General features: G+C 41.9%; 1 protein-coding gene across 2 annotated transcripts in view; it reads left to right on the plus strand.

Moving 5' to 3' along the window:
• Window positions 1–16,867: 16,867 nt before the first annotated feature.
• The window catches only part of SDC2 (syndecan 2), a 121,517-nt gene continuing 112,560 nt past the window's right edge, over window positions 16,868–25,824 (plus strand). Inside the window, exons 1-2 of one of the 2 annotated variants that reach the window (XM_065903219.1) lie at window positions 16,868–17,219; window positions 17,256–17,457. In XM_065903219.1, the coding sequence (XP_065759291.1) occupies window positions 17,398–17,457 (60 nt within the window). In that variant the 5' untranslated portion in view covers window positions 16,868–17,219; window positions 17,256–17,397. Of the gene's footprint in view, window positions 17,458–25,824 lie in introns of both variants that reach the window. The other variant, XM_065903218.1, reaches the window with a different exon arrangement.

Consider the following 25,824-nt stretch of genomic DNA (forward strand, 5'->3'; position numbering starts at 1 on the left):
ATGTTTTTCTCAAAAATTGGTGGGCCTAGAGAAATGACTTTCTAGACTTTTATCTCTACACCCAACAGCACATGAGTTCACATCTCCCCTAATTAACAGCAATGACTTTATAGTTCTCTGAGTTTTTCACTTTTGCCTATGGGGCCACTTTTTTTCTTAATCAGTCTTGCTAGGGGGTAATACTTTTATCAATTTTTTCAAAGAACTGACTTTTTAATTTATTTTCTTTACAGTTTGTCTACTTTCTATGTTGTTAATCCCGACTTTATCATTTTCCTTCTTTCTACCCATTTGAGTTTATTTTGCTTTTCCAAGTTGAAAATTTAGGGAGTTGATTTGAAAACCTTTCTTTGTTTCTAGTATAAGTATTTAAAGTTATACACTTCTTGGGACTTCCCTGGTGGTCCAGTGGTTATGAAACCACACTTCCACTGTAGAGGTCATGGGTTCAATCCCTGATATGGGAACTGAGATCTCTGCCTGCCACATGGCACAGACAAAAAATAGGGGAAAAAAAATTAAGTTATGCATTTCTCTCTAAATGCTCTTTAGTTATATTTTCCAAACTTTAATATTTTCATTCACTCAAAAAATCTTTCTACTGTATCTTACGACTTCTTCTTTGACCTATCGGTTATTTAAAATTACAGTTTAGTTTCCAAATGTTTGTGCCTTTTCTAAGCATCTTATTGTTATTGCTTTTAAATTTGTTATTAGCTTCTAATTAGTTTCTGCTGTGGCCAGAGAACATATTCTGCATGATTTAAATTGCTTCTGAAACTTATAGATGCTTATTTTATGTGACAGATTATGGTGTACCTTGGCAGATATAGCTTGAAAAGAATGTACATTCTGCAGGGATTGGGTATGGTGTTCTGTAAATGTTAATAAGGTTAAGTTGAGAGATAGGCTTGTTCATATCTTTCATGTCCTTATTGATTTTTAAAATCTATTTATCCTGTCAATTACTGAGAGCATTAAAATACCCAGCTATGATTGTCTTCCTTAGTTCTGTCGGTTTCACTTCATGCCTTTTGAAGCTCTGGTACTAGCTGCATACATATTCAGGATTATATGTTTCCTGATGAATTGACACTTTAACACTATGAAAAGCCTTTTTAAATCCTTTGTAATATTTTTTGTCTTGACATCTAGTTTGTCTGGTATTAATACCACTATGTTTGATTTCTTAGGCTTACTGTTTACCAGGAATGTTTTTTCCATTTTTTAAATCACAACCTATTTGGGGCTATATATCTATAAATGCATTTTTTATTAACTTCCCATAGTTGAGCCTTACTTTATTTTTCATAAAGCAGTCTACTTTATTTATTTATGGCCATGCCATGGGGCATGTGGGATCTTACTTCCCGGCCCAGGTATCAAACCCGTGCCATCTGCAGTGGAAGCAAGGAGCCTTAACCACTGCACCGCCAGGAAAGCCCAAGTCTTCCTTTTTCATCCAGGCTGATTTCTGCTTTTAGGTGATATGTGTAGTCAATCCGCATTTAGTACAGGTATTGCTACAACTTGGTTTAAATGTACTGTCTTGCCCATTTTATTTCATTTGCCTCAAATGTGAGTTAAGATGACTAAACATTCTGGAAAACAACTCAGTTCCAGGCACACCATAAAAGTTTGGTTACCCTCAGGTCACAATATGGATCCTCACCTTATCAACATCTAATTCTAATTAATATTCTACCATTTTATATAAAAAGTCAGAGCCTTAGCACGCATGTCATTCTTTTTGCTATTTCTCTCACGGATTTTATTAACACTAACAACACATTATACATTCTAGACTAAAATTGTAATTTTTTTTTACTGTAAACAAATGTTTTTTTAAAAAATTAAGAGAAAAAAAGGTTTAAAAATGTTTACAGTTGACCCTTGAGCAACATGAATTTGAACAGCATGGGTCCACATATACACGGAGGTTTTTTTTTTTTTTTTCCAGTAACTATTATAGTTACACAATCTGTGGTTGATTGAATCTATGGATGCAGAACTACAGATCTGCAGTGTTGAATAAGGGGCTTGAGCATCCACAGTATTTGGTATATATTGGTGGTGGTTTAGTCGCTAAATTGTGTCCGACTCTTGCAACCCCATGGACTCTAGCCTGCCAGGCTCCTCTGTCCATGGAATTCTCCAGGCAAGAATACTGGAGTGGGTTTCCATTTTCTTCTTCAAGGGATCTTCCAGACCCAGGAATCGAACCCAGGTCTCCTGCCTTGCAGGCAGATTCTTTACCGACTGAGCTATGAGGGATGATCCTTAGTATATTTTGGTGGATCCTAAACCAGTTCCCCCACAGGTGCCGCAGGATAACTGTACGTATATTTACCATTCCAGGTGTTCATTCCTGCCTGTAGATTTAGCTTCCATTTGGTACCATTTCCTTTCAACATGAAGAATTTCCTTTAATATTTCTTACAGTGCATATCTGCTGGCAATAAATCCTCTCAGTTTTTGCTTATTTGATCATGTCTATTTCATCTTCATTTTTCAAAGATACTTTTACTAGATAAAGAATTCTGGGTTGACAGTTATTTTTTCCCCTTCTAGCACTTTAAAGATAATTTTTCACTGTCTTCTGGCCACCAAAGTTGCAGAAAACTCAGTCGGTAATTTCTGTTGTTATTCCCCTGAGCCTAATGTGTCTTTTAATCTTGACTTCTTTAAAGATTTTATCTTTATCATTGTTTTCCATCAACTTGACTAGAATGTGCCTAGGTGTGGTTTGTTTTGTATTCATCTCACACACTATTTGTTGAGCTTCTTGGCTCTAATTTTGGGAAGATCTCAGCCACTGTTTCTTCAAATATTTTTTCTGGCCCGTTCTGTCTCTCTCTTGCTTCCTCTTTTTCCCCCTCTTCACTCCCGTCTCCTCCTGTTTCCCCTCTTCTGTCCTTTTCTCTTTTCAGACACTTAATATATATACATTGGACTACTTGATATTGTCCCACAGGTTATTTTTACTTTTCATTTTATTTTTACTTTTCTGATATTTAATTTTCTGTTCTAGCATCTTCACCTAACTCTTCTTTTATAATTTCCATTTATGTGCTAATATTCCTTATTTGTTTAATCCTTTTCTTAATGTATTTATTTTTAAATGGAGGATACTTGCTTTACAATACTGTGTTGGTTTCTACCAAACATCAACGTGAATCAGTCATAGGTTTATCCACGTTCCCTCCCATTGAACATTCCTCCCCCGTTTAATTTTTACGTCCATCTTTTCCTTCAAGCCCTTGACATATTTATAGTAGTTATTTGATAGTCTTTATTGGCTGAATGTAACATCTTGGCCACCTCAGCGTTAATTTTTATTGAGCACCTATTTCCCCCCGCCCTTAATTACTGGTCACATTTTTCTGTTTCTTTGCATGTCGAGTAAATTATCAAAGGTATTCAGGATATTGTGAGGAAAACCTTGTTGGAGTCTGGATTATTTTGCCTTTCATCAAAGAGTATTGAATTTTTTTCTGGCAGGCAGTTACAGTAGTGGTAGATTTTCATGTCAGGCTTGGTTTTATGCCCTTAGGGTTGGTCTATGATTTTATCTTTAGCCCTAAGGAATGGCTAGAACTTACTCTTAATATATGGTGATACTCTGATATTTAACTGAATGCAGTGATGTTTGTCTACTCTGGCTGGTCCAGGCATCATCAGCCAGCACTATGCAATCTCCCTTATCTCTATTCTGCTCTTAGCTTCACAATAGCTGTCTCCAGCTAGGCTGCTAGCCCTCTCCAAGGACATATGATGCATCCCCAACAGAGCTCCGGGGTCACCTTTGCCTAGCTACTTCCTTTCTAGGTGTCTGCTCACAAATTCAGCCTTCTGCAGCCCCATCCTTTCATCCCTCCTCCTCAACTCAGTCAGACCGCTGTCGGGCTTTCCCTTCCTGAACTACAGGCCACAGATTTTCCCCAGGAAGAAAACTGGGGTAGCCATAACCATCCTTTGTGTATTTCCCTTCTCTCAAGAACCACTGTCCCGTGCTTCCCGTTAGCCAATGCTTTGAAGCAGCAACCTCATTTGTTTTGCCCAAATTTATAGTTGTTTATGATGGAGGGGGAGGCAAACCCAGCAGCAGTAACTCCATTCTGGACAGAAGGAGAAGTGACATTACTTGATTCTTATAAGCTTTCATTCTGTTTTTATAAAACTTTGAATTTTTTATACTGTTGCAAAGGAAATTGAATTATGACTTATAGTCACAGCTCAGAGATCTAATTTCTCATGCTTTTGCAAAGCTGTCACATCCCAACTGCTCTAAGTTTGTTTTTTTTTTCCTTTCTCTCAGTTGTCAGGATATTTTTCTGGGACACTTGTGACCTTTCCTTCCACCCGATGTTTTCCTTCTCATGTCAAACTTAGGCTCACTTTCACTACCCACAAAGTTTCTTATTGATATCTTCTGGAATATCTACCTCAAAATTTAAATTCTAAAAATCCTAAACCCTTTAAAAAAAATTCAGCATTCAGTCATTATTTGTGCATTATAAAAATGGTTCCAGAATCTGTTTCTATTTTCAGTCTAAGCCATATTTGGGCAAAAGATTTCTAATATGTGATTTTTCTTACTTTTACGTATGTTGAATTTTGTATAATAAAATGTTATAACAAAAACAAAAAGAAAATTCCAAAAGTTCATAATTAGTTCTCTCTCATCTGTCCTAACACTATTTCCTTCAAAACTAAGTGATGCTCTTAGTTCCAAGTCTAGGATTTGATGGGTGAGTATCTCTCCAAGATAATTCTCATTACTCTATAAGCATCAATCACTTTCCTGTTATCCTTAATCTTGTCTGAGCTTGACTATTTCATTTAATCTCTCCTAATTAGATAGCTCCTAAATCTGCAGGCATTTTTGCTACTTTTCTCTAGAACCTTCAAATGTCCTTTTATTTCTCTTTTTAAAGCACAGTAACCCCAGCTGAATCTGGTTCTGCAGGAGAGCATCCACGATGCATCTAGACAAGAAGATAAACATCACCCAGTAAGAAGGTGCTGAGTCCACACCTTGAGTCCTCTTTAGCTTGATACACATAAAAATCTTCACATTATGTTCTCTAATGGCAATACAAGTCATTTGACACTCGGTATTAAAAAATAGTTTACAAAATCTGCTAATAAGAAAACTAAAAAGTACAATAGAAAACAAAACTGGAAACTCCCTCAGTGAATTATTTATAAATTTTTGCTTAAGCCTTTAAAAAGCTAGCAAGTAACTAGTGCTTCCAATTCCTGACTAAGAAGAATTTATGGAAGAAATTTCAGAAGATTTAAAAAAAAGTTCTAGACATGCTGGCCTGGGAATCCTGCTTCTAAAACTCAAAAGCTGAGTTGATTTGAGCAAACGAGGGAAACTCTCAGTCACAGTTTCTAGTCTGTTATATGAAGACATTTCGTGGTTTGCATGAAGTTTTCCCTGAGATGTTCACCTTGCAAAGAACACTTGTTCTTTAAACCTTCTCTGTTCTCACTAAATGGGTTTCAGATCCTAGATCTGTCTGACTCCATGGCCCGTTCTAGTTACTCTGTCATAATTTCAGTAGTGTATTTCATTTCGGAAAATATAAAAGATAGGGCTTCCCAGGTGGTTCAGTGGTAAAAGAATCCTCTTGCCAATGCAGGAGATGGAGTAGACGCAGGTTTGATACCTGGGTGGGGAAGATCCCCTGGAGTAGGAAATGGTAACCCATGCCAGTATTTTGCCTGGAAAATCCATGGACAGAGGAGCCTGGCGGACTATAGCCCAGGGGTTGCAGAGAGTCAGACACGCCTGAGCTACTGAGCATGCACACAAAAATAAACAAAGTGGGACTTCCCTGGTGCTCCAACAGTTAAGAATTCACCTTGCAATGCAGGAGATGCAGGTTCTATCCCTGGTGAGGGAATTAAAATCCCACACGTGGTGGAGCAACTAAGGCCACACGCCACAGCTAGACAATTTGTGCACTGCGCGACACGCAAAGATCCTGTGTGCCGCAACGGAGACCCGGGGGCACACAAAGAAATAAATAGATAGGTAAACACTAAAAATAAAATACAACAGATCACCAGCCCAGGTTGGATGCATGAGACAAGTGCTCAGGGCTGGTGCGCTGGGAAGACCCAGAGGGATGGGATGGAGAGGAAGGCGGGAGGGGGGATCGGGATGGGGAACACATGTAAATCCATGGCTGATTCATGTCAATGTATGGCAAAAACCACTACAATATTGTAAAGTAATTAGCCTTCAACTAATAAAAATAAATGGAAAAAAAAATACAAGATAGCCGAGGAGGGTCCATCCACAGTGATTTTGGACCCCAAGAGAATAAAACCTTGGACTTTTCTTTTCCCCTTCTACTTTTTCCCCTCCTATATGCCGTGAAGGGATGGGATAGGGTGCCAGTGTCTTAGTTCTTTGAATGTTAAGTTTTAAGGCGGCTTTTTCACTCTCCTCTTTTACCTTCATCAAGAGGCTCTTTAGTTTTTCTTCACTTTCTGCCATTAGTGTGGTATCATCTGCATATCTGAAAGTTGTTGACATTTCTCCTGGCAGTCTTGATACCAGCCTGTGATTCATCCACCCTGGCATTTCACATGATACACTCTGCAAAGAAGTTAAATAAGCAGGGTGACAATATACAGCCTTGATGTACTCTTTCCCCAATTTTGAATAAGTCTGTCATTCCATGTCTGGTTCTAACCATTGCTTCTTAATCTGCATATAGATTTCTCAGGAGACAGGTCAGGTGGTCTGATATTCCTATCTCTTTAAGAATTTTCCAGAGTTCTTTGTGACCCATACAGTCAAAGGTTTTAGCATAGTCAATGAAGCAGAAGTAGATGTTTTTCTGGAATTCCCTTGCTTTCTCCATGATCCAAAAAATGTTAGCAATTTGACCTCTGGTTCTTCTGCCTTTTCTAAATCCAGCTTGTACATCTGAAAGTTCTCAGTTCATGCACTGTTGAAGCCTAGTTTGAAGGATTTTGAGCATTACTCTGCTAGCATGTGAAATGAGTACAATTGTACGGTAGTTAGAGCATTCTTTGGCATTGCCTTTCTTTGGGATTGGAATGAAAACTGACATTTTCCAGTCCTGTGGCCATTGCCAGATTTTCCAAATTTGCTGACACAGTGGGTGCAGCACTTTAATAGCATCATCTTTTAGGATTTGAAATAGCTCGGCTAGAATTCTAGCACCTCTACTAGCTTCATTTGTAGTAATGTTCCTAAGGCCCACTTGACCACATACTCTTGGTCTGGTTCTAGGTGAGTGATCACACCATCATGGTTGTCTGGGTCATTAAAGACCTTTTTGTAGCCTGAGTGAGGAAAATACATTAGATCTCACACCTGAAAATAAAATTGAGAAGAAAATTCATCTGAGAAGACAGATGAAAATACAAGTTTAAAAAAAATAAGTGCACTTAAAGAGCTCAAATGCATCTGCAAATAAATAATAAAAATTAATACTAAAAATAAAAATACAATAAAAAATTCAGAAGGTGAAAAATTATCACTGCTAAGATGTAAAATTTATTTATTTGTTATAAAATAGGCTTTGTGTTTAGATGATTTTGCCCAACTGTAGGCCAATATAAGTGTTTGAGCACGCTTAAGGTAAACAAAGCTAAACCGTTATGTTCAGTAAGCTAAGTGTGTTAAATACATTTTTGACTTATGACATTTTCAATTTACAATGGTTTTATCAGCGCACAGCCCTATCATAAGCTGAGGAAGATCTGTATTAGAAAATATTAGCAAGTTCTCAAAAACTGATAGACTAAGATCAAGTAAGTTTTGTTAAAGGAATGTGGAAATGGCTTGCTATAAAAAAAAAAAAAATCACTCTCAGGGAACATCAGCACAATTTATTACATCAACTAGCTAAAGGACAGAACCCATAGAATCTTAGCAATAAATCTTGGAACAGAAGGGCTTTCAGCAAATTCAACAACTATTCCTAATAAAAACTCATAATAAGTAATGAAACATTTCATCTGCTAAAAACTACCCGCAAACCAACCACAACTATTATTGTAAATGCTAAGATACACTAAATTATTTTCCTTAAAATCAGGAGCTACATTGGAATGCCTTGTTATCACCCTCATTGTTTATAACTTCTGTTGTTAAAAAACTGGCATAAATATTAGAAAAGATAATAAAATCACACTTTTTGCTGATGATATAATTGTATGCCTAGAAATCCAAGAGACTCTATTAAAAAATATATGAGAGTAACTAAAGAATTTTAAAAGATGGTAGTATACAAAATGTAAGATAAAGCAGTTTTCCTCTAGCAATAACTTCCTAGATGAAATAGGAGAAACACTATAACAGTGCTAAAATATATATTAATATGGGACTATCTATAAAAAGAAGCTCACATGATCTATAAGGATCTATAGGAAACTATAAAATCTTATCAAAAATGGAAAGATCTGAACAAAGTTCAATATAACATTTTCTGGTTTGAAATAACTTAATATCATAAAAATGTTAATTGTTTCAAAGCCAATAATAAATTTAGTTCGATCTCAAATGGAATTCTAAAATGGTTTATTTTAATTGTCTAAAATATTCTTAGAATTTATATGGATGAAAAAACACCCAAAGATATCTAAGAAAAGTATGGAAAAAAAGAAAACAATGTGTAGTTAGAGAGTAGGAAGACTGGTTTTGGAAATATCAGAAGGCACTGTATTATCAAGGTAGTCAAATGATTATGGTATGACATGGAAACAGACAAATAAATCAGTTGTTAGGATAGTTAATTGGAAATAGATTATAGTATATATAAAAATATATGTAAGATGGATTAATACCACAGTTGTAGATTGATGTATTTAGAACAATTATACAAGAGCTCATATAAGAAAAAAGCATATTACCATGTAGAAAAATGGGAAAAGGATACAAACAGATAATACACATAAGACCAACTCCAACTATAACAAATACAAACAGTGCTTTAGCAACTTCCCTGGGGTTGGTGGTTAAGACTTTTCCTTCCAATGCAGGGGGTACAAGTTTGATCCCTGGTTAGTGAGCTAAAATTCCATATGCCTTGGGGACAAAAAAAAGAAACAATATTGTAACAAGTTCAACAAAGACTTTAAAAATGGTCAACATCAAAACACACACACACACACACACACACACACACACAAACAAAACCTTAAAAAAAAAAGATTCCCTAAAGTACTAGTACTCAGGAAAATGCACATAACACTAGCAATGAGCTGTCATTTCATACTTATTAAGTGGCTAAGAAGAAAGTTAACATCTATTGCTGGCTGCAACGTGGAGAAAGAAAAAGAATGCTCTCAAACATCCCTGGCAGAAATGTGAAAACTTTCTGTTGTTGTGAAACTGTCAAACAACAGCTCATAAAATTAAAAATATTTATACTTTCCAACCCAACAGTCCCACTCTTAGGAATCTAGCCTCCAGAAAGAAAATCATCATGAATTAAGGAAATATATAAATGGTATTTCCTGTAAGATTGTTTTTAGGAAACCACTGGAAACAGACTGAATGCCTTATTACAGGGAAATGACTGAATCAAGTGTTAAATACCCATACCAAAGGAAAATATGCAGCCATTTCAAAAAAATGAGGGAAAGTTCTGTCAAGTGACTTGGAGGAATTTCTACAAGATGAAGGAAGTGTTTAATGTGAACTTTTTTGCAAAACAAGTAACAACAAGATTAACCAAAAAACTTATGTGTGTGTCATGTATTTGTATATGTTTCTATACAGGGTTATATGAGCTGGGAGGGAAAGGAAGACATTCAGACTGGGCTGTTGACATAAGTCACCTTGGGCTGTTGGAGTGTGGAGGTGTGGTGAGTGAGCAGGCGGGAAGAGCTGCATTCACAATTTCACTGGAGTGAAATCTGCAGAGAAGTTCTCTTCCTTTGTGACGGGGGCATTACTAACAGCTACAACAAGAAAGAGCAAACATTAGACATATTGAATTCTGACATTATGATGCAGTGTATTTCTTCCTTCCCAGAAACATTTTCCTTATTTCTATCTGAATTCAAAAGAGTGAGGGTTTTTTGTTTAACAATTCAATTCTCTTTATTTCTCCTTTAGAATTTACAATTTTAGATTTTTACACTCCCTCTCTAGGTTTTTATGTAGGTTTAAATTTGCTATGGTGCACATTTTTCTAAAGGTAGAATGCTGGATTGTCTTGCTTACATGCCCTTACTGACACTATTCTTCTTCTTCTTCTTTTTTTTTTTTTTTTGTAATTTTAGACACAACAGAGCATATTTCTGTGAGCAAATTTTATTAATATTCAAAAATTCTATCCTAGGTTATAGTTAATAGGTGAGAACTAAGTGTCTTAAAGGTTTCTTATTCAGTTGAGGGGGATCAGGGAAGGCTGCCTGGAGGAGGTGTTATGACACATAGTAGGCCTTCAAATGTTTGCCAATGAGGACACTTCTAAACTGACACTGAACGGTCAAGCAGGAATCAGCCAGAGAACTGGGGGAACAGATAGGTTATTTCAGAGAGGAAACACTAACAATGGCAACTGGCATTTACTGGAAATTGACTATGTACAAAATAACTCAACAACTGTTTTGATGCATGAGCTCACAGATTCTACACATTAGCCTTATTATTTCCAATCTATAGATGAGGAAACTGAGACTTAGAGTCAGTGGGCTGTTGGGTGTCAAGGCCTCTTAAAGCACAATAAAGGGTGTAATTACGAATCGAACTCCAGTCTATGTGTTGCCAAACCCTGAGCTATTACCCACTGCAGTGTACTAACAGCTGGTGTAAAATGCAAGATGCTGTCACCTGAGTATACTGAGTTAGTTAACAACTCACCCAGGCGAGACCATACTGCCTGTTTCACATTTCACTACCTGAAAGAATTTGGTAACATCGCACACCTGGATGTTTGTGCACTTTGCCCCCTAGACCTTTTAGAAATATGTTAAATGAAGCAAACACCAGTATTAACCTGCAGGTGGTCCCAATATTAATACTATTCTATTCAAAGAAGTATCTATGTATTCTATTCTGCTTTTAGAATAAGATACCTAATTCTACTGAGTGGGAAAAATATTTTCCCCAAGGTAATGCAATGATTTAAACACCTTTTCCTAATTTTTTTCCTGAAAATCTAAATAACTTTTATGGTAGCTTGTCTTCATGAAAGCTGTTCTTTACTCACATATGCATAAAGCAGTAAATGGCAAGGATTCTATTCTATTCCAAGTGAAGGAAACATAGTCAAAACTCTACCTCATTTTCAGCTCTGTCTTTGTCTGGGATCATGTGTTTACCAGGAACAGAAATCCTCTAAAACTAGCTAAGGAAAAATGAGGACTTCACCTTAAAGACTTGACTTTACCAGAGTATTTTGTAGATCCCAAAGGAATCGAGTTGATTTGGATCTCAAAAGAGGCTGGGAAAGGAACTGGAAAAAAAATCAGCAATCGTCCATTATTCTGGAGTTGTGTGTTCTCTATTTCTGATTCTCTCCTCTCTGTCCACCTGCTTTATTCTTTCTCCTGCAGATCAGCCCCTTCCGTTTCAGCACATAAAAACCCTTACTGGTTTTGGATAACTCCCAGGGCAATGTACAATTGAGTTAGACTCTAAGTTCCCTAGTTTAAATGATCTGAAGGGTGAATCTGGCCCGCTAATAAATTGTCTCCCCTAATATCCAGCCCCGGTCTGCATAACCGTGAGCAAGGGGATGTGGGCTTTTTAGTATATAGTATGTAGGGCTTCCCTCCAGGGTCTTGGAGAAGATGGATCTCTAAGAATAGTGGGGGGAGTGGGGTGGTAGGGCTTGCTGCCATTAAAGTAATAGTCTATGCAGACAGTAGTAACAAGAGGAATACCATTTTACATCAGATCAACCAAGATTAGATGTTCCTGTCCAATTGTAATACAAGCGCAGTGCAAATAATCTGAAGATACCTTAATGGAACCTTTCTAATTTCACATATATAGCTCTTAGGAAAATATTGCTTGATGCCCAAGAATGATATATTCTATAAATAATGTTTTCTTTAAATTTTCATATCTGATTTTAGGATGAAATTTGACATTGACCTTAGTGACAGACTTGTGACTCAAGGACAACTCTCAGTTTAAACTGTGTTACTGTAACATATTTTGAGAAAATTCATGTGCCTACCCCACAAGGACCAGGCATGTGCAGGTGACCCATGTATATTTATCAAATGAATGGATGTCAAGTTCTGCCAGTCTTTCAAGAACCATGCCATCCTGTTAGGGAAGCTAAAAAGAGTGTTTTGCCTTCTGTGTTATTCAGGGATAATTTATGTACTCTATGATTTTGACTTTCCTGCCTGTGTCCTGCTGCCCAAAATGTGACAATTTTGCTCAACATTAGCACAGACTCAAATTATGAAGCTCAAATCAGCCAACATCCCTGGCAAAGGCTTGACAGAGGTGAACGGCAAGAGCAGTGTGAAGACTGAGGCTAAGAATAAATTTTCTTGGATGGCCTGTAGATTTTCATCACGGCCTCCACTCACTTGCCATTATTAGCACTGGTAATATCTGGCTGACTAGATTTCGTTACAGTCTCAGGTTCTGAGTGAATTTAGTCAGGGCTGACGCTACTAAATGGATGTCTAACCCAGAGCCTTGGGAACATTCCAGGGGATGCTGAGTGGCATTTTTTTCCCTCTGCAGTTTCCTGCTCTGACAGTTCACCCTGGAACATAGCACCTGCTAGTCCACAGTTATCATAGGATACGTAGATACAAAATAACTTCTCATTTTTATTTTTTATGTTTCTGAATCTTAGTCTCTACATTCTGTTCATTTGTTATATTTTCTTTGGAGATTCTTGAGAAAGGGCATTTATTTTTAGTAATCAGTGAAGCTATTTGAAAAGTGATTGGTTTTGCTATGGTATTTGCTGTGCCCCTCAAGTACAGTCCTGAAATAAGGACTTGAAAACGTAGGTTAGAGAGGAGCCTCTGACTCTAGTAGCAAGCTAGACGTACTGTATTTGATACAGTCCACCAAATTCTACTGAATTTTAGTCTGTTATCAGTTTAAAAAAATTTCAACTAGGTAAAAGCACAGATAGGTGACTATCTGTAGTGACAGTCAAACTCATAGATTGAGCGATCATGTCCTGCCATACGTGCTTCCCTGAGGGCTCAGACGGCAAAGAATTTGCTTGCAATGCATGAGACCCGTGTTCAATCCCTGGGTTGGGAAAATCCTCTGGAGAAGGGAATGGCTACTCACTCCAGTATTCTTGCCTGGAAAATTCCATGGACAGAGAAGCCTGGCAAGCTACAGTCCATGGGGTCGCAAAGAGTTGGACTGAGCAAATTTCACTTTCAAAGAAATCCTTATCTCCAAGGTGATGGTACTAGGTGGTGGGGCTTTTGGGGAGGTGCTTGGGTAATGAGAGCATAGCTCGCATGGGTAGGACTTGCACCCTTACAAGAGGCTCCAGAAAACTCTCACACCTCTGCTACTATATGAGGACACAGTGAAAAGACAACTGTCTCTAAACCAGGAAGCCTCTTCTCACCAGACACTGCAGCTGCCAGCGCCTTGATCTTGGATTTCCAGCTTCCAGAACTGTGAGAAATAAATTTTTGTTGTTTATAAGCCTCCTAGTCTATCACATTTTTCTTACAGCAGCTCAAATAGACTAAGACACAGGTCTTCACCATTTTCAAGTTTAGACATGTGTCTAACACTGGGGACAACCCCACTTCCACTCAGCCGGGCTAATTTTTTTTTGTACCCAGCTCTTAAGGTGTAAGTGCTTTCACTGTCTGCAATTTTCCCACGGTCGGATTATCCTTTTGGCCACACCTGTTCATGCACTTAAGCACCAAGTCTTGGGTATTTGTTATCATATACCTGATATTATGTGACTCTCAAAATTGTTGTTGTCTTTCAGTCACTACGTTCTGCCCGACTCTTTGCAACTCCACGGACTGCAGCGGGCCAGGCTTCCCTGTCCTGCACTATCTCCTGGAGTCTGCTCAAATTCATGTCCATTGAGTCAGTGATGCTATCTAACCATCTCATCCTCTGTCACCCCCTTCTCCTTTTACCCTCAATCTTTCCCAGTATCAGGGTCTTTTCCAATGAGTCAGCTCTTTGCATCAGGTGGCCAAAGTATTGGAGCTTCAGCATCAGTCCTTCAAATGAATGTTCAGGGTTGACTTCCTTTAGGATTGACTGGTTTGATCTCCTTGCAGTCCAAGGGACTCTCAAGAGTCTTCTCCAGCACCACAATTTGAAAGCCTCAGTTCTTTGGTGCTAAGCCTTCTTTATGGTCTAACTCTCACATCCATACATGACTACTGGAAAAACCAAAAAACAGTACCATCTCCTTATTACATAAATTCTCCTACAGACGATTTATTAAAAAAAAAAGAATACCAAGTCACTGAGAGTCTCAAAAATGCCAAGAGATTTTGGGTATGTCATCAGGTGCATAGATGAATTCCTTTTACAGATGCATCTGCTAATTCATTTTTACCAGTCTGCCTAAGCTGAAACAGAGAGCAGTCTCCATGCTCATTAGGTAGATGACCCAATAAACAGCAATAGCTGTGAAAGCCAGTGGAGAAGAGCTTTTTCCCCTTTCACTAAAATTCTAGTTTATTTGATGGGTTCTTAACTGTTGGGGAGATGGGGGGAGTGGCCTTGCCCAAAGCCTGGAGAGCAGACTGGGTCTCTTTTGGGAGTAGAGATGACATTTATATTGTTCATTGTCCTTTGGAAACTCATTTCAGAAGTCTCCCCATCTCAAGAAATTCTTCAACCCATGGATGAATTCTATGGAACCCACAGGTTCTGAAACCCAGAGACTGGGGTTTGAGTCTCCCTACTTGGAAGCTGCTGACTCTGCATGTTTAGCCAGACCCTTTTCTGCATGGGGTGGTGGAAGTGGGGGTGGGAGGGGATGGGATACAGGGCGTTGGTGAGGGGAGCTAAGAATACTTTCATCCAGGTTACAGGATGACAGTGGCCCTTGGACTGGCAGCCCTGCAGAAGTAGGAATGGCCACGTTCAGCCATGTTCAAGAGACAAAGAATCCATCTTAAAAACACTGTCATAGTTCATTCTCCCCAAAACCAAACAAGACCCAGACCCACATTGATCCACAGGTACCAGCTCAATTTCTGTGGAATCAGAAACATCTGATGTTTTAACTCCCAGTCTCCTGACATTTTTCTTTTCTGCCCACTCTTCCATTTTTCCAAATTACCTCTTGGCTGCCAACACCTTAGATTTGCCTGTTTGAAGCCTGGTAGTTGGGACTTTTAAACCAAAGAAGTGGACATCTCAAACTCAGTTCTCTTAATGTTTCCTCCAGTTCTCTAAATTTCTTTCTCTGAGATTTCTTACATGAAAGGTTACTAGGACACTGTAATTCTCACTCAGAGTATGAATCTAATTTATTCCAAGTTCAAAATTTTTCACGGTCTAGTATCTGTATGTGCTCAATTGTGTCTGACTCTTTGTCACCCTTTGGATTGTAGCCTGCCAGGCTCCTCTGTCCACGGAATTTTTCAGGCAAGAATACTGGAGTGGGTTGCCATTTCCTCTTCCAAGGGATCTTCCCCACCCAGGGATGGAATACGCATTTCTTGTGTCTCCTGCACTGCAGGCAGATACTTTCGCAGTTTTAGATCAAAGTTTATCCAAGAAATATTTATTGTGTATTTTATGAAGCAGGAATGAGAATACAGTGGTGAACAAGACAGAAAGTTCCCTGGTTTCCTAGAGCAGGCATTCTAGGAGCAGAATGGCTCCATAATTCATTCACTTCAGAAGTCAGAAAAATAATGCTAGAAATAGGAATATCCATGTTGTATAGTGTACTATAGACTCGGAATTGAAAAAAGGACTTAACAAAATATTTCAGATCGATTACTTTCATTCAGGAAATAACACCATTTTTTGCAAACTAGAAATTACTTAATCCCTCTTTCCTTTAAAGTTCTCTTAAATCGGTAATTATTCAAGGTCTCCATCCAATTCTCATCAAATTGCCCTATTTGTAGCTTCCTATTTCTGTGCTGAAATGGAGCCTATAAAATACCTTAGGGGCTTAAACTGTGTGAGGCAAAATGGTATTTAAGTCTTTAGTTGAAATTATAAGCTTTGAAAGTGTTGCATTTTTAATTTATGGGAGTATTCCTTCACTTCCTTTTTGGGGGGAGGGTGGTTAGGGAGAGTGGGAAATACTCAATACACGTTTACTACATTGACTGTCTTCTCTTTGAAATACAATTTTCATGAACTGAAGACTTAGGAACACTTCACACTGCTTGCAGGAGTCTGTAAACTTCGTGTCCCCCCACTCCCCCCAACTCTCAAAGCAGTTTCTTATCGCTAGTCCAATTCTCGCAGGCAGAAAAGCTGTTAATAAATACACATCTCGTTTTTCACCGATCTTTCTTCCAGAAAAGTGCAAGTGAAAAGGAAATAGAGAAGAAGGAGTACGGAGGAGAGAGGAAAAGGAGGGAGAGGCTAGCGGAGAAAGAAGCCGGAGAATGAAGGCGAGGCAGAGCGCTGGAGCACTGACTGAGGACGAGCCGACCCAGCGCAGCCGCGGCGCGGAGCCGCCTGTGGCCACTGGTCCCCGGAGCTGCCAATCAGGGCGTAATCCTGGAGGAATTTCTCCCGGGTTTCGCTGGGAGTCACACTGCCGCCTCCTCTCCTCGGGCGGCCCGGAGGAGTCAGGAGGAGCCGGCTGGGGAGGGAGGAGGGAGGGAGCGGGTGGAGGAGGGGGGGAGGAGGAGGAGGAGGAGGAGGAGGACCCGGGGAGGGAGGCGGCGGCGCGGGAGGAGGAGGAGGCGGAGGAGGGGCGCCGCGGCGGAGCCACTAGCCCTGCTCGGACGCGCTCCTCTCCAGATACTCCCGGAGCTCCAGCCGCGCGGATCGCGCGCCCCCGCCGCTCTGCCCCCAAACTTCAGCTGCAGCTACATTCCAAGCCATCTAATTTATTCCTCAAAAAAATCAGAAACGGAGCAGCGACACAGGGAAGGAGTCCGCGGAGGAGTAAAACCACAGCAGAGCAACAAGAGCCTCCGAGAGCCGCCTCCCGCCCCGGAGCCACAATCCGGCCTCGGGAGTGGAGGAGCCAACAAGTGAGAAGGCGCCGCGGTCCCGGGGCGCAGCCGGAGGAAGCGGGCGCTCCGGAGCCCCGAGCCCCCCGAGCTCCCCGGAGCCCCGAGCCCCCCGAGCTCCCCCGAGCCCCCCGAACCGCGGTCGCTGCGGCAGCTCTGCTCCGGATCGTTCTGCGCGGGCAGCGCCGGGCGCTGGGCGAGAAGCTTCCTTTTCTCCCTCGTTGCAAGCGGGCGGCTGGGAGCCACCGGTCCCGGAGGAATATGCGGCGCGCTTGGATCCTGCTCACCTGGGTCTTGGTGGCCTGCGTGTCAGCCGAGTCGGTGAGTTGGGCCGGGCGGGGGGCGCGCGCGCCGTTTAGGGTGCGGAGGCCGAGCGGAGTGCGCAGACCCCGCGGGGAATCGGGGAGCGCCCCCTGGGGGATGCCCCCCTAAACCCCCGCTGCCAGACGTATCTCTGGGGATCCCCCGGGGATCCAGGACAAATGCGCCCCACGCCTTCTCCCTTCCCTTCCCGCAGAAAAGCGCCTCTCGCCGAAGTTACCCCGAGGTCCCCCGGGGTGAGAGCGAAGGTATTGCCCTTTCGTCGAACCGCAGAGGCCCCTGAAGACGTCCACCTTATTCGCCCTCCCGAGGGTCTTCTGCGTGGCCGAGAAGGACCGATGGGGAAGGGGGGAGAGAGGAAGCGTGCATAGGGCTTCGAGGGATCTGGTCCCCTCCGCGCGCTCCCCGAGACCCGAGGATGGCCTGGAAACTTTGGGGGTCCCTTCCTCCGTGCACCCTCCCCCCGCGGCCCCCACCCCCCGCGCCAGCTTCCCTACTGGATTGAATGCAGGTTCTGGGAAGATAGGGCTAAGCTTTTTAAGAAACCCGCGAAATGTCCGGAGAGGAAAGTTTGCGAAAAGTTCTTTTGTTTCATGTTCGCGGTGGATGGGGCGAGGGAGCAGACACTACGGGGTAATGCGACCCGCGGAGGCGCGCAGTCCTGGGTCCTGCTGGCGGGGGCGGGGGAAGTGCGTGGAAAATGCGCCCGAAAATGCCGGAGTGCGGACCCTGGACTCCCAGTCCCGGCGACCCGTCCTGCTTGAGGGTCGAGGGGGCTCGCGGGCCATCAGGGCCGGGAGGGCATCTCTGTATGGATCGCGTTCGAGCGCGGCAGCTGGGCGAGACGGGGGTGCGGGTGGCACTGCGCTCGGCCTCGGGTCGCCTGGCCGCTCGGAGCCCGAAGCTTCCAGCCTGCCGCGCTCGCCCTCGCGGACCCCGGCCGGGGTGCCCCCCAGACCCCGGGGAGTCTCTTCTCCGGCCGGCCGGCCGCGGGCAACACAGCTTCTCTCCCCGGCCTCGGTGGTGGGAACTGGGTTTCCCCTCCTCTGGCTCGAGGGTTGGAGCTGGTTTCCCTGCGACGCCCAGTGAGCGCCCTCTACAGGGAAATGCCTCCTGGGCTTGCCCTTGTGCCTGGCGGCCCCTACCTGGGCGCCCCGAGCTTTGTCGGGCTGGGTGGGACCCCGATACCCGCGAGCGGGTCTGCAGCCTCAACGCGGTCCGGGGCCTCGGGTAGGGAGGACAGCTGTTTCTACCCCCATCTCGTTCCCCATACCTCCTCCCTTGGCTACTTAGGAACGTGTCCATTTCTGATAAACTGGACCGTCTCTTCCAAGACAAATCATGTCATCTTTAGGGGTGGTTTTGTGAGTTTCCCCCCCACCTCGCCTTTGGCGTGTTATTCTTCCCTTCTCTCCCCCCGCCTCCTTTTTTTTTTTTTTTTTTAACTTTTAAATTGATACGATTTAGGATTGGGAAACCTTTGTCACCGAGCAGCCCATGTGGCCTTGATCGTCGGTGCGGAGGGGCTCTGGGTGTGCTAGCAGGTCCCAGACGTTTTGCGAAACTGGAGAGCGTAGCCTGAACACATGAAAATTTGGGTGCTCCGGCTGGCTGTAGAACGCCGAGCCTTAATGGCATTTCTCTCTGGCAAACGATCGTTTTTATCCGTTGGGTTTGGTAATCTCCCAGCCAGTGATGAACTTTGGCTCTTTGCACACCAAAAGAGACAGATTCTCTGTTTATTTCAGAAAAGCATATTGCTCATCTTGTCGCAAAACAGGGCAAAGGGAAAACTATCTAAAGGTTTTCTGGCGAAGCCCGCCTAAAAAGATGTGCTGGGCGAAGGAGGTCCCTTTTTGCTGAATCCGGTTTGGGGATTTGCTAGAAAGTGTTACTATTTGAAGATTCTACAGGAAGAATATCTCCTTGGGTTTTTTCTTAAATCCAACAGTGATTCATAAGGAAGCTTTTTGGCTAAACTATAGCTGTCTTCTCCCGTGACACCCTCCCCCCTGCCCCAACTCTATATCTTTGGGGTTCTAGTATTTCTCATTTCCAATCAGAATTGGATGCTTTCCAAATGAGGTGTCTCACTGTTGTAGATACCATTTTCAGGAGTTGGAATATCATTCAAAAGGATGATTAGAGATTTTTAAAATGTCAACTGTAGCATGAATGAAGACTGTAGCAGAGAGTCTTTGTGAGGGAGGCTATTTTTCTCAAAAGCAGCTGTTTCAAGGCCCAGGAAGGCCAGTAGTTCATTTAAATTACTTTTTAGTCTCTATTTGTTGCAAGTGTAGCTGCATAAATGAAAGACTTCATTTTTCAGCATTTTAGCCATTCTAGTACATTATTTCCAGTACTTTGCATTTTAATGGGAGAACTGCAACTGCTTCCCAGGAGTCAGAAATAGTGATCATCTGAACTCAGAGCCTCTCTTTTTTTGGAATGAAAAGTGTCTGCAGTTAGTGCATCCTTGAGTTTTATACCAAGTTCAAGAAGGAAAAGGAAAGGAGATTCTCAGCAACTAAGGCTCAAGGCTATCTGTCTGTGGAAAGGAACCAGTGGCCCTTGGTTTCTGCGTGCTGGAGACAGCCGGGAGAGCCTGGTCGTGGCCATGCATTTATACTTCCCACTGACCATGCGAGGGGAAAGACTGACGGAGTGTGGCAGTAGTGATATGCTGCTGTTTTTCTATCAATTTTTTACATGATTGTTTATCTTTAGAAATAATACATTGCAGACTGCTATAAACACGTAATTTGAACTGGAGGTATGTTTAAGAAAAGGAAGTGTTTTGAACTAGTGGAATTTTATACCCATGCTTAGATGTGTGTAAATTAAAAGAAACTGTCAAATCATTTGGACCCTTGCATTACCTCTCATGTATTATGAAAGGCAGGCATTGGAAAGTTTGCATTCGAAGGAAGAATTAAATTGGAACCATATAACCTTTTGCAGTTCCTTGAAAAAATAAATTTTGGCTGCTCTAGTAATGTAGCTAATTATACTTGCTAGGGAATCTTAGAGGAACAAGGGCTCTTTCTCTCTTAGATGGAGTTTAGCAGTAGGTAGACGTCTCTTAGAAAGGAAAGATCTTATTAAGATCAGGCCTGTGGAAGAATGGGTGTCCAGAGGAATTTGAGTACACCCTCCAACTCCTACTTCTGGGACCTGGAACATGTAATTTTGATGGTGCTTGCCATTTGAGGGACTGCATAACATGATTACACACGTGGCATCTTGAAAAATCACTAGTTTGGAAAGGATTTCAAAAGATCATCTAGTTTTTTTTTCCTGGGTAGAACTAGTCCTCAAGTCTCCAGAAGCCCCCCCAGTGACCTCACTGGCCAACTTAAAGGGCCAGGAGTCTACCTACTCAAGTTGGCAAAACCCAAGGTTGACCCAACCACACAGAGAGCCTGGCCAGCTCTGTCATTAAGGTTTATAGGGAGTCCGGTTAAGTCACTGTGCTATTGGCCTGTTTGCTGGCAGGGATCTTGGGTCACAAGAGGAATGTCATCTGAGTTTAGATTCTCATGAGATTGTCTCTCCTCCATTGCCAAAAATCAAACCAGAAGATCTTGCCCATCGTTTTCTTCTTCCTAAGACAGAAGACCTGCTGTTCCTGCCACTATTGAAGGTACATTCCTGTATTTCACAACCACCTGATGCTTTCATGTACCAGAAGCCAAAGAAAGTTTTAGAGAAAAGCAAGAAGTAATGAAGAAGTAGCTTGTTTTTGCAGAAAACAAGCCACTCTTTTTTAGTCGCCTCTGCCAGTACCCTCATCTTAATTCTAGACTTTCAGATTTGAGTCTTGAAGTCAGGTCCCTGATGTATTCGTAGTTGCTGATTTTGTGACCAGCTGACCACTGCTGCACAGACATGTTCATTCCATGATATTTATTCAGCATCTGCTAAGTGCTCAGCGTAAAGGCGTGAGCAAGCCAGGCAGCCTCTCTGTCTTCTTGGAGCTCATATTTTGGTGATCGAGGTAGCATTCCTTTTCACGTCTTTCTTTGTTGGGGCCTTGCCAATTTGTAAAGCTGACCTGGTGGCTCAGTGGTAAAGAATCTACCTGGCAGTGCAGGAGACTCCAGTTTGATCCCTGGGTCAGGAAGATCCCCTGGAGGAGGAAATGGCAACCCACTCCAGTATTCTTGCCTGGAGAATCCCATGGACAGAGGAGCCTGGCAGGCTACAGTCTGTGGGGTTGCAAAGAGTCAGACATTACTTAGCAACGGAACAAGCTAACATGTTTCCCATGTTAGCAGCCATGTCGGCGCCCTTCCTAGCCCAAACGTTTATCCTGTTGGATTTATTTAGAGGATAAACCAAACAACACCTGCTCTTTGATTTATCCTGTACCATTTCGTGTTTCCCTTTTTACTTTGGTGTGGAGCCTGAATACCTCTGCTTTTTAGGCGGTGCTAGTGGTAAAGAATCTGCCTGCCAATGCAGGAGACATAAGAGACATGGGTTTGATCCCCAGGTTGGAAAGATCCCCTGGAGGAGGGCATAGCAACCCACTGTAGTATTCTTGCCTGGAAAATCCCATGGACAGAGGAGCCTGGTAGGCTACAGTCCATGGGGTCGCAAAGAGCCGGACGTGACTGAAGCCAGTTAGCACAGCGCAAGGCACAGTTAGCCACCTCCCCGACCCCCATCACTCTCCATCACGTCTCCCCACCCTCGCCCACTGGCCTCACTTTCATGAATGCTCCCTGGACATGGCCACCTCTTCAGTGTTTCTCTTTTTGAATTCTGTTGATTCATATCCACGCTCCCAGGGAGCCTTTTATGATTGACCTAGCCCTGTTTTTCTCTTTCTGTAAATAGTACGGCAGACTGACAATCCAGATCACTGGAAGTATGTAAAAAATAAAGATTTCAGGGCCTTCTAACAATCAGAATCCTAAAAGGGGGCAGGTAATCTGTATTTTTATGAAGCATCTCAAATGATGCTAATAAAGTAGCCACAGTTGGTAACCTCAGGTCCAGTCACACACTTTACCCCTTCTTACATGCTGTTTTCTATTAGTCCTGAAACTCCCCCCAGGTGAGAACCTGTCACCCCGAGGACCAAGATAGACAAAGGACTTGGGGCAGGGAGATGTTGGCACTTCGCTGCTTACTTCCTGTTAGGACTTGGACAAGATACTAAATATTTGAGTCCTTAAAAAAATACATATGTATGTGTGCATATAAATTGCACTTGAGAATGCCTTTATAACAGGACTGTTGTGAGGGTAAAATGAGGAAGCATAGGAATCGTACCTAACGTACAGAAAATAATAGCTTGATTTTTTTTTTTTTCTTTTTTTTTTCTTGGCTCTGTTTTCTTGGCTATGAAATGAGAGAGACATATATGATGTTCCTGAAGCCCCTGAGCCCTCTGAGGTCATGGAGATTGGCCCCATCTGAGGGGAGGGCCTTTGTTTCCATACGTTTGACCCCTGCAGTAAACACCTGTTGATGCTCCATATTTAAGCGCAGGTGCCCATGGTCTGGGAAGTTGGAGTCTATCAGCCCTGCTGACGCTCAGCTTTGCTGTGGCCACTGAAGATGGTGCTGTCTGGAATCAGCTGAATCCACCAGCCCCAGGGGAGGACCTGGGCTAGTTTGCTGCAAGTTTTGACACTGTCGACCTCAGTTTCATCAACACTGTAGTGCTGGTGTGAAGAATAAACGAGTCCAGTGCTTCCCATCCATGTACATTCCTGCCTCCTTCCGTGTCTGTGTTGATGTCCTTCAGTTGGATCAAGATTCTAGCAGGTCAGAAAGAGAGTTACAGTGGCATTGTGTGCTCGAGTGCCCCTGGGCATCTAGAATGAGGTGGCATGGGAGGTGAGGTGTGTTGGGGAGCTGTGAATAGAGATAGGAGGTGTTTTGATTCTTTAAGAGTAGAAATGCATGGAAGAATTTCTGAGATGATTGCCTAGAGGGGTGACTGGCTCTGAGTAAGAAAGGATTCTTAAAAATAGATGGTGTATATCTGTTTTTCTCTGGTGTTTCAAGGAGTCGATGGGACTGCAGGAAGCCTTAAAGTCATTGGAGAATTCTCCATTTGAATCAGCAGAGTGAGGCCAACTGGTATACCTGTCAGTGCTGTGACAGCCAGATCATGGTCTTGGGCTCCAAGCTATAGAAAAAGTTATTAAAAATGAGATATGTTTTCAGATTTCCCTCCTCTGCTGTTGAATCTGTTCTGTGAGAAATGTCACAAAGATGCAGTAGTTGGGTCCTTTATAAAGTGTTTTGATGTTTATTGTCTTTTCTTATGATTATACAGATATATTAAATACAAATAGTACAGATGTTTAAGGAGAATGTACAATTAATAGAGTTCAGTCTCATGGTAAGAATGACACAAAGAACAAGATACCCAATGAAAAGAAAATTATTTTTTAAAAGTTCTTGTCAAAAAAGAGTAAGTTAAAAATGTACTTTTGTGCAGTTTATTGTTAAGTATAAAGACAATAAAAGTAAATGTATAATGTTGAAGGCAAAAGTGATGTTTTGCACACATGTAATTAGCAATCATAATCCCTGTGGGCCCTCAGCTTTCCCATCTATAAAATGATGAAGTGAACTAGAAGAACTTTCTGTCTTTAATGTTTATCTTTTTCTGTGTGCTTTGGGGTATAATTGGAGCAATGTTAAGATTAACCTAATCAATAAGTAATTATTAAGCTCCTGCCAAACACTTACTATTCTATTACTGGAGCAAGGAATTTACTCATGTTACAGAAAAGCAAGTCATTTCTACTAGCTGGTTACCACCAGCTAGTTAACCAGTTAACTTGAGCTAAGTATTCATCATGTACTGGGATTATGTACATCACTCTGAATATTCAGGATCTAATGTCTAGTGCTTTTCCATATATGTTCTCATATAAGCCAGTGTATTACAGCCTCAAGAGCAGTTAATGTGATAGAACTCACTTTCATTCTAGAGGGAAGACAGCATGACTTGATGTAATTTGGAGGACTTCTTGAAGCATAAACCACTGAGGGATGGTCTCAGGCTACTCTTTTGGTTTCTGGCCTTGACCTTCATTTGCAGAGACGGGCCTTTAACTGCCTTCCCTATGGGTTCTTTCTATAGCACTGGAGCCCAGCATCAGTGCTGTGAAGACAAGAATCTAAATGATCAGATAGTAGAGTGGCTCAGAGCCTGGGCATTGGAGTTAAGACGTGCCTGGGTTAGAATCCGCTTACTGTGTCACTTGGGCGGGTTTCTTAACTTCTCTGTGCTTAGTTTCCCCATCCGTAAAGTGGAATATCCTAAAGTAGGGTCTTAGGACTATGTAAGACAGAATACATGGGAACTTTTAGCACAGTAGTGTATCTACACTCTATGGCACATGTACTTTCACTAGTATTCTAATTCCTGGTTTTCTGCCTCTAAAGTGTGGTGATTTGACGCTCTATATGGGCTCATCTGTTAAGTTCCAGTCCAAAGAGTGGCCCAGAATATGCATAATAGAATAGTTTTTCATAGCTGGGTTCTTTCTCTGACTTGGGGAGGCCTAGCTCTACCTTGAGATATTGGGGACATTTTTGTACTGATATACTTGAGATACTGTGGGTTTGGTTCTAGCCCACCACAATAAAGCAAGTATTACAATAAAGCAAATATCACATTAAAGCAAACCACATGAATTCTTTGGCTTCCCAGTGCATATAAAAGTATGTTTATGCTATAGTATATTCTATAGTTATGTTAAAAAAATCAATGTACATTATCTTAATCAAAAGTACTTTACTGGTAAAAATGCTAACCATCATCTAAGGCTTCAGCAAACTGTAACCTTTTGGCTGACGGAGGGTCTTGCTTTGATGTTGATGGCTGCTGATTGATTAGGGTGGTGGTTACCAAGGGCTGGGGTGCCTGTGGCAGTTTCTTAAATTAGACAATAGTCAAGTTTGCCACATAGATGAACTCTTCCTTTCATGATTTCTGCGTAGAATTTGGGGCTGTGTGATCATTTTACTCACAGTAGCACTTCTTTCAAAACTGGAATCAGTCCTCTCATACCCTGGTGCTGCCTTATCAATTTAGTTTATGTCATATTCTAATCTTTTATTTTCATTTCAAAAAGCTCTTTGAAAGATCAAAAAGATCTATGAAGATATTCATAGCGTCTTCAGGAGTAGAGTCCATCTCAAGAAACCACTTTCTTTGCTTATCCATGAGAAGCAACTCCTCATCCATTGAAGTTTTATCATGAGGGTGCAGCAATTCATTTACATTGTCAGGCTGTGCTTCTGATTCTAGTTCTCTTGCTGTTTTCATTACATCTGCAGTTACTTCCTCCGCTGAAGTCTTGAACCCCTCAAAGTCATCCCCTCAAAGGGTTG

This window comes from Muntiacus reevesi, chromosome 12 (assembly GCF_963930625.1).
Source record: "Muntiacus reevesi chromosome 12, mMunRee1.1, whole genome shotgun sequence".
Lineage (NCBI taxonomy): Eukaryota > Metazoa > Chordata > Mammalia > Artiodactyla > Cervidae > Muntiacus > Muntiacus reevesi.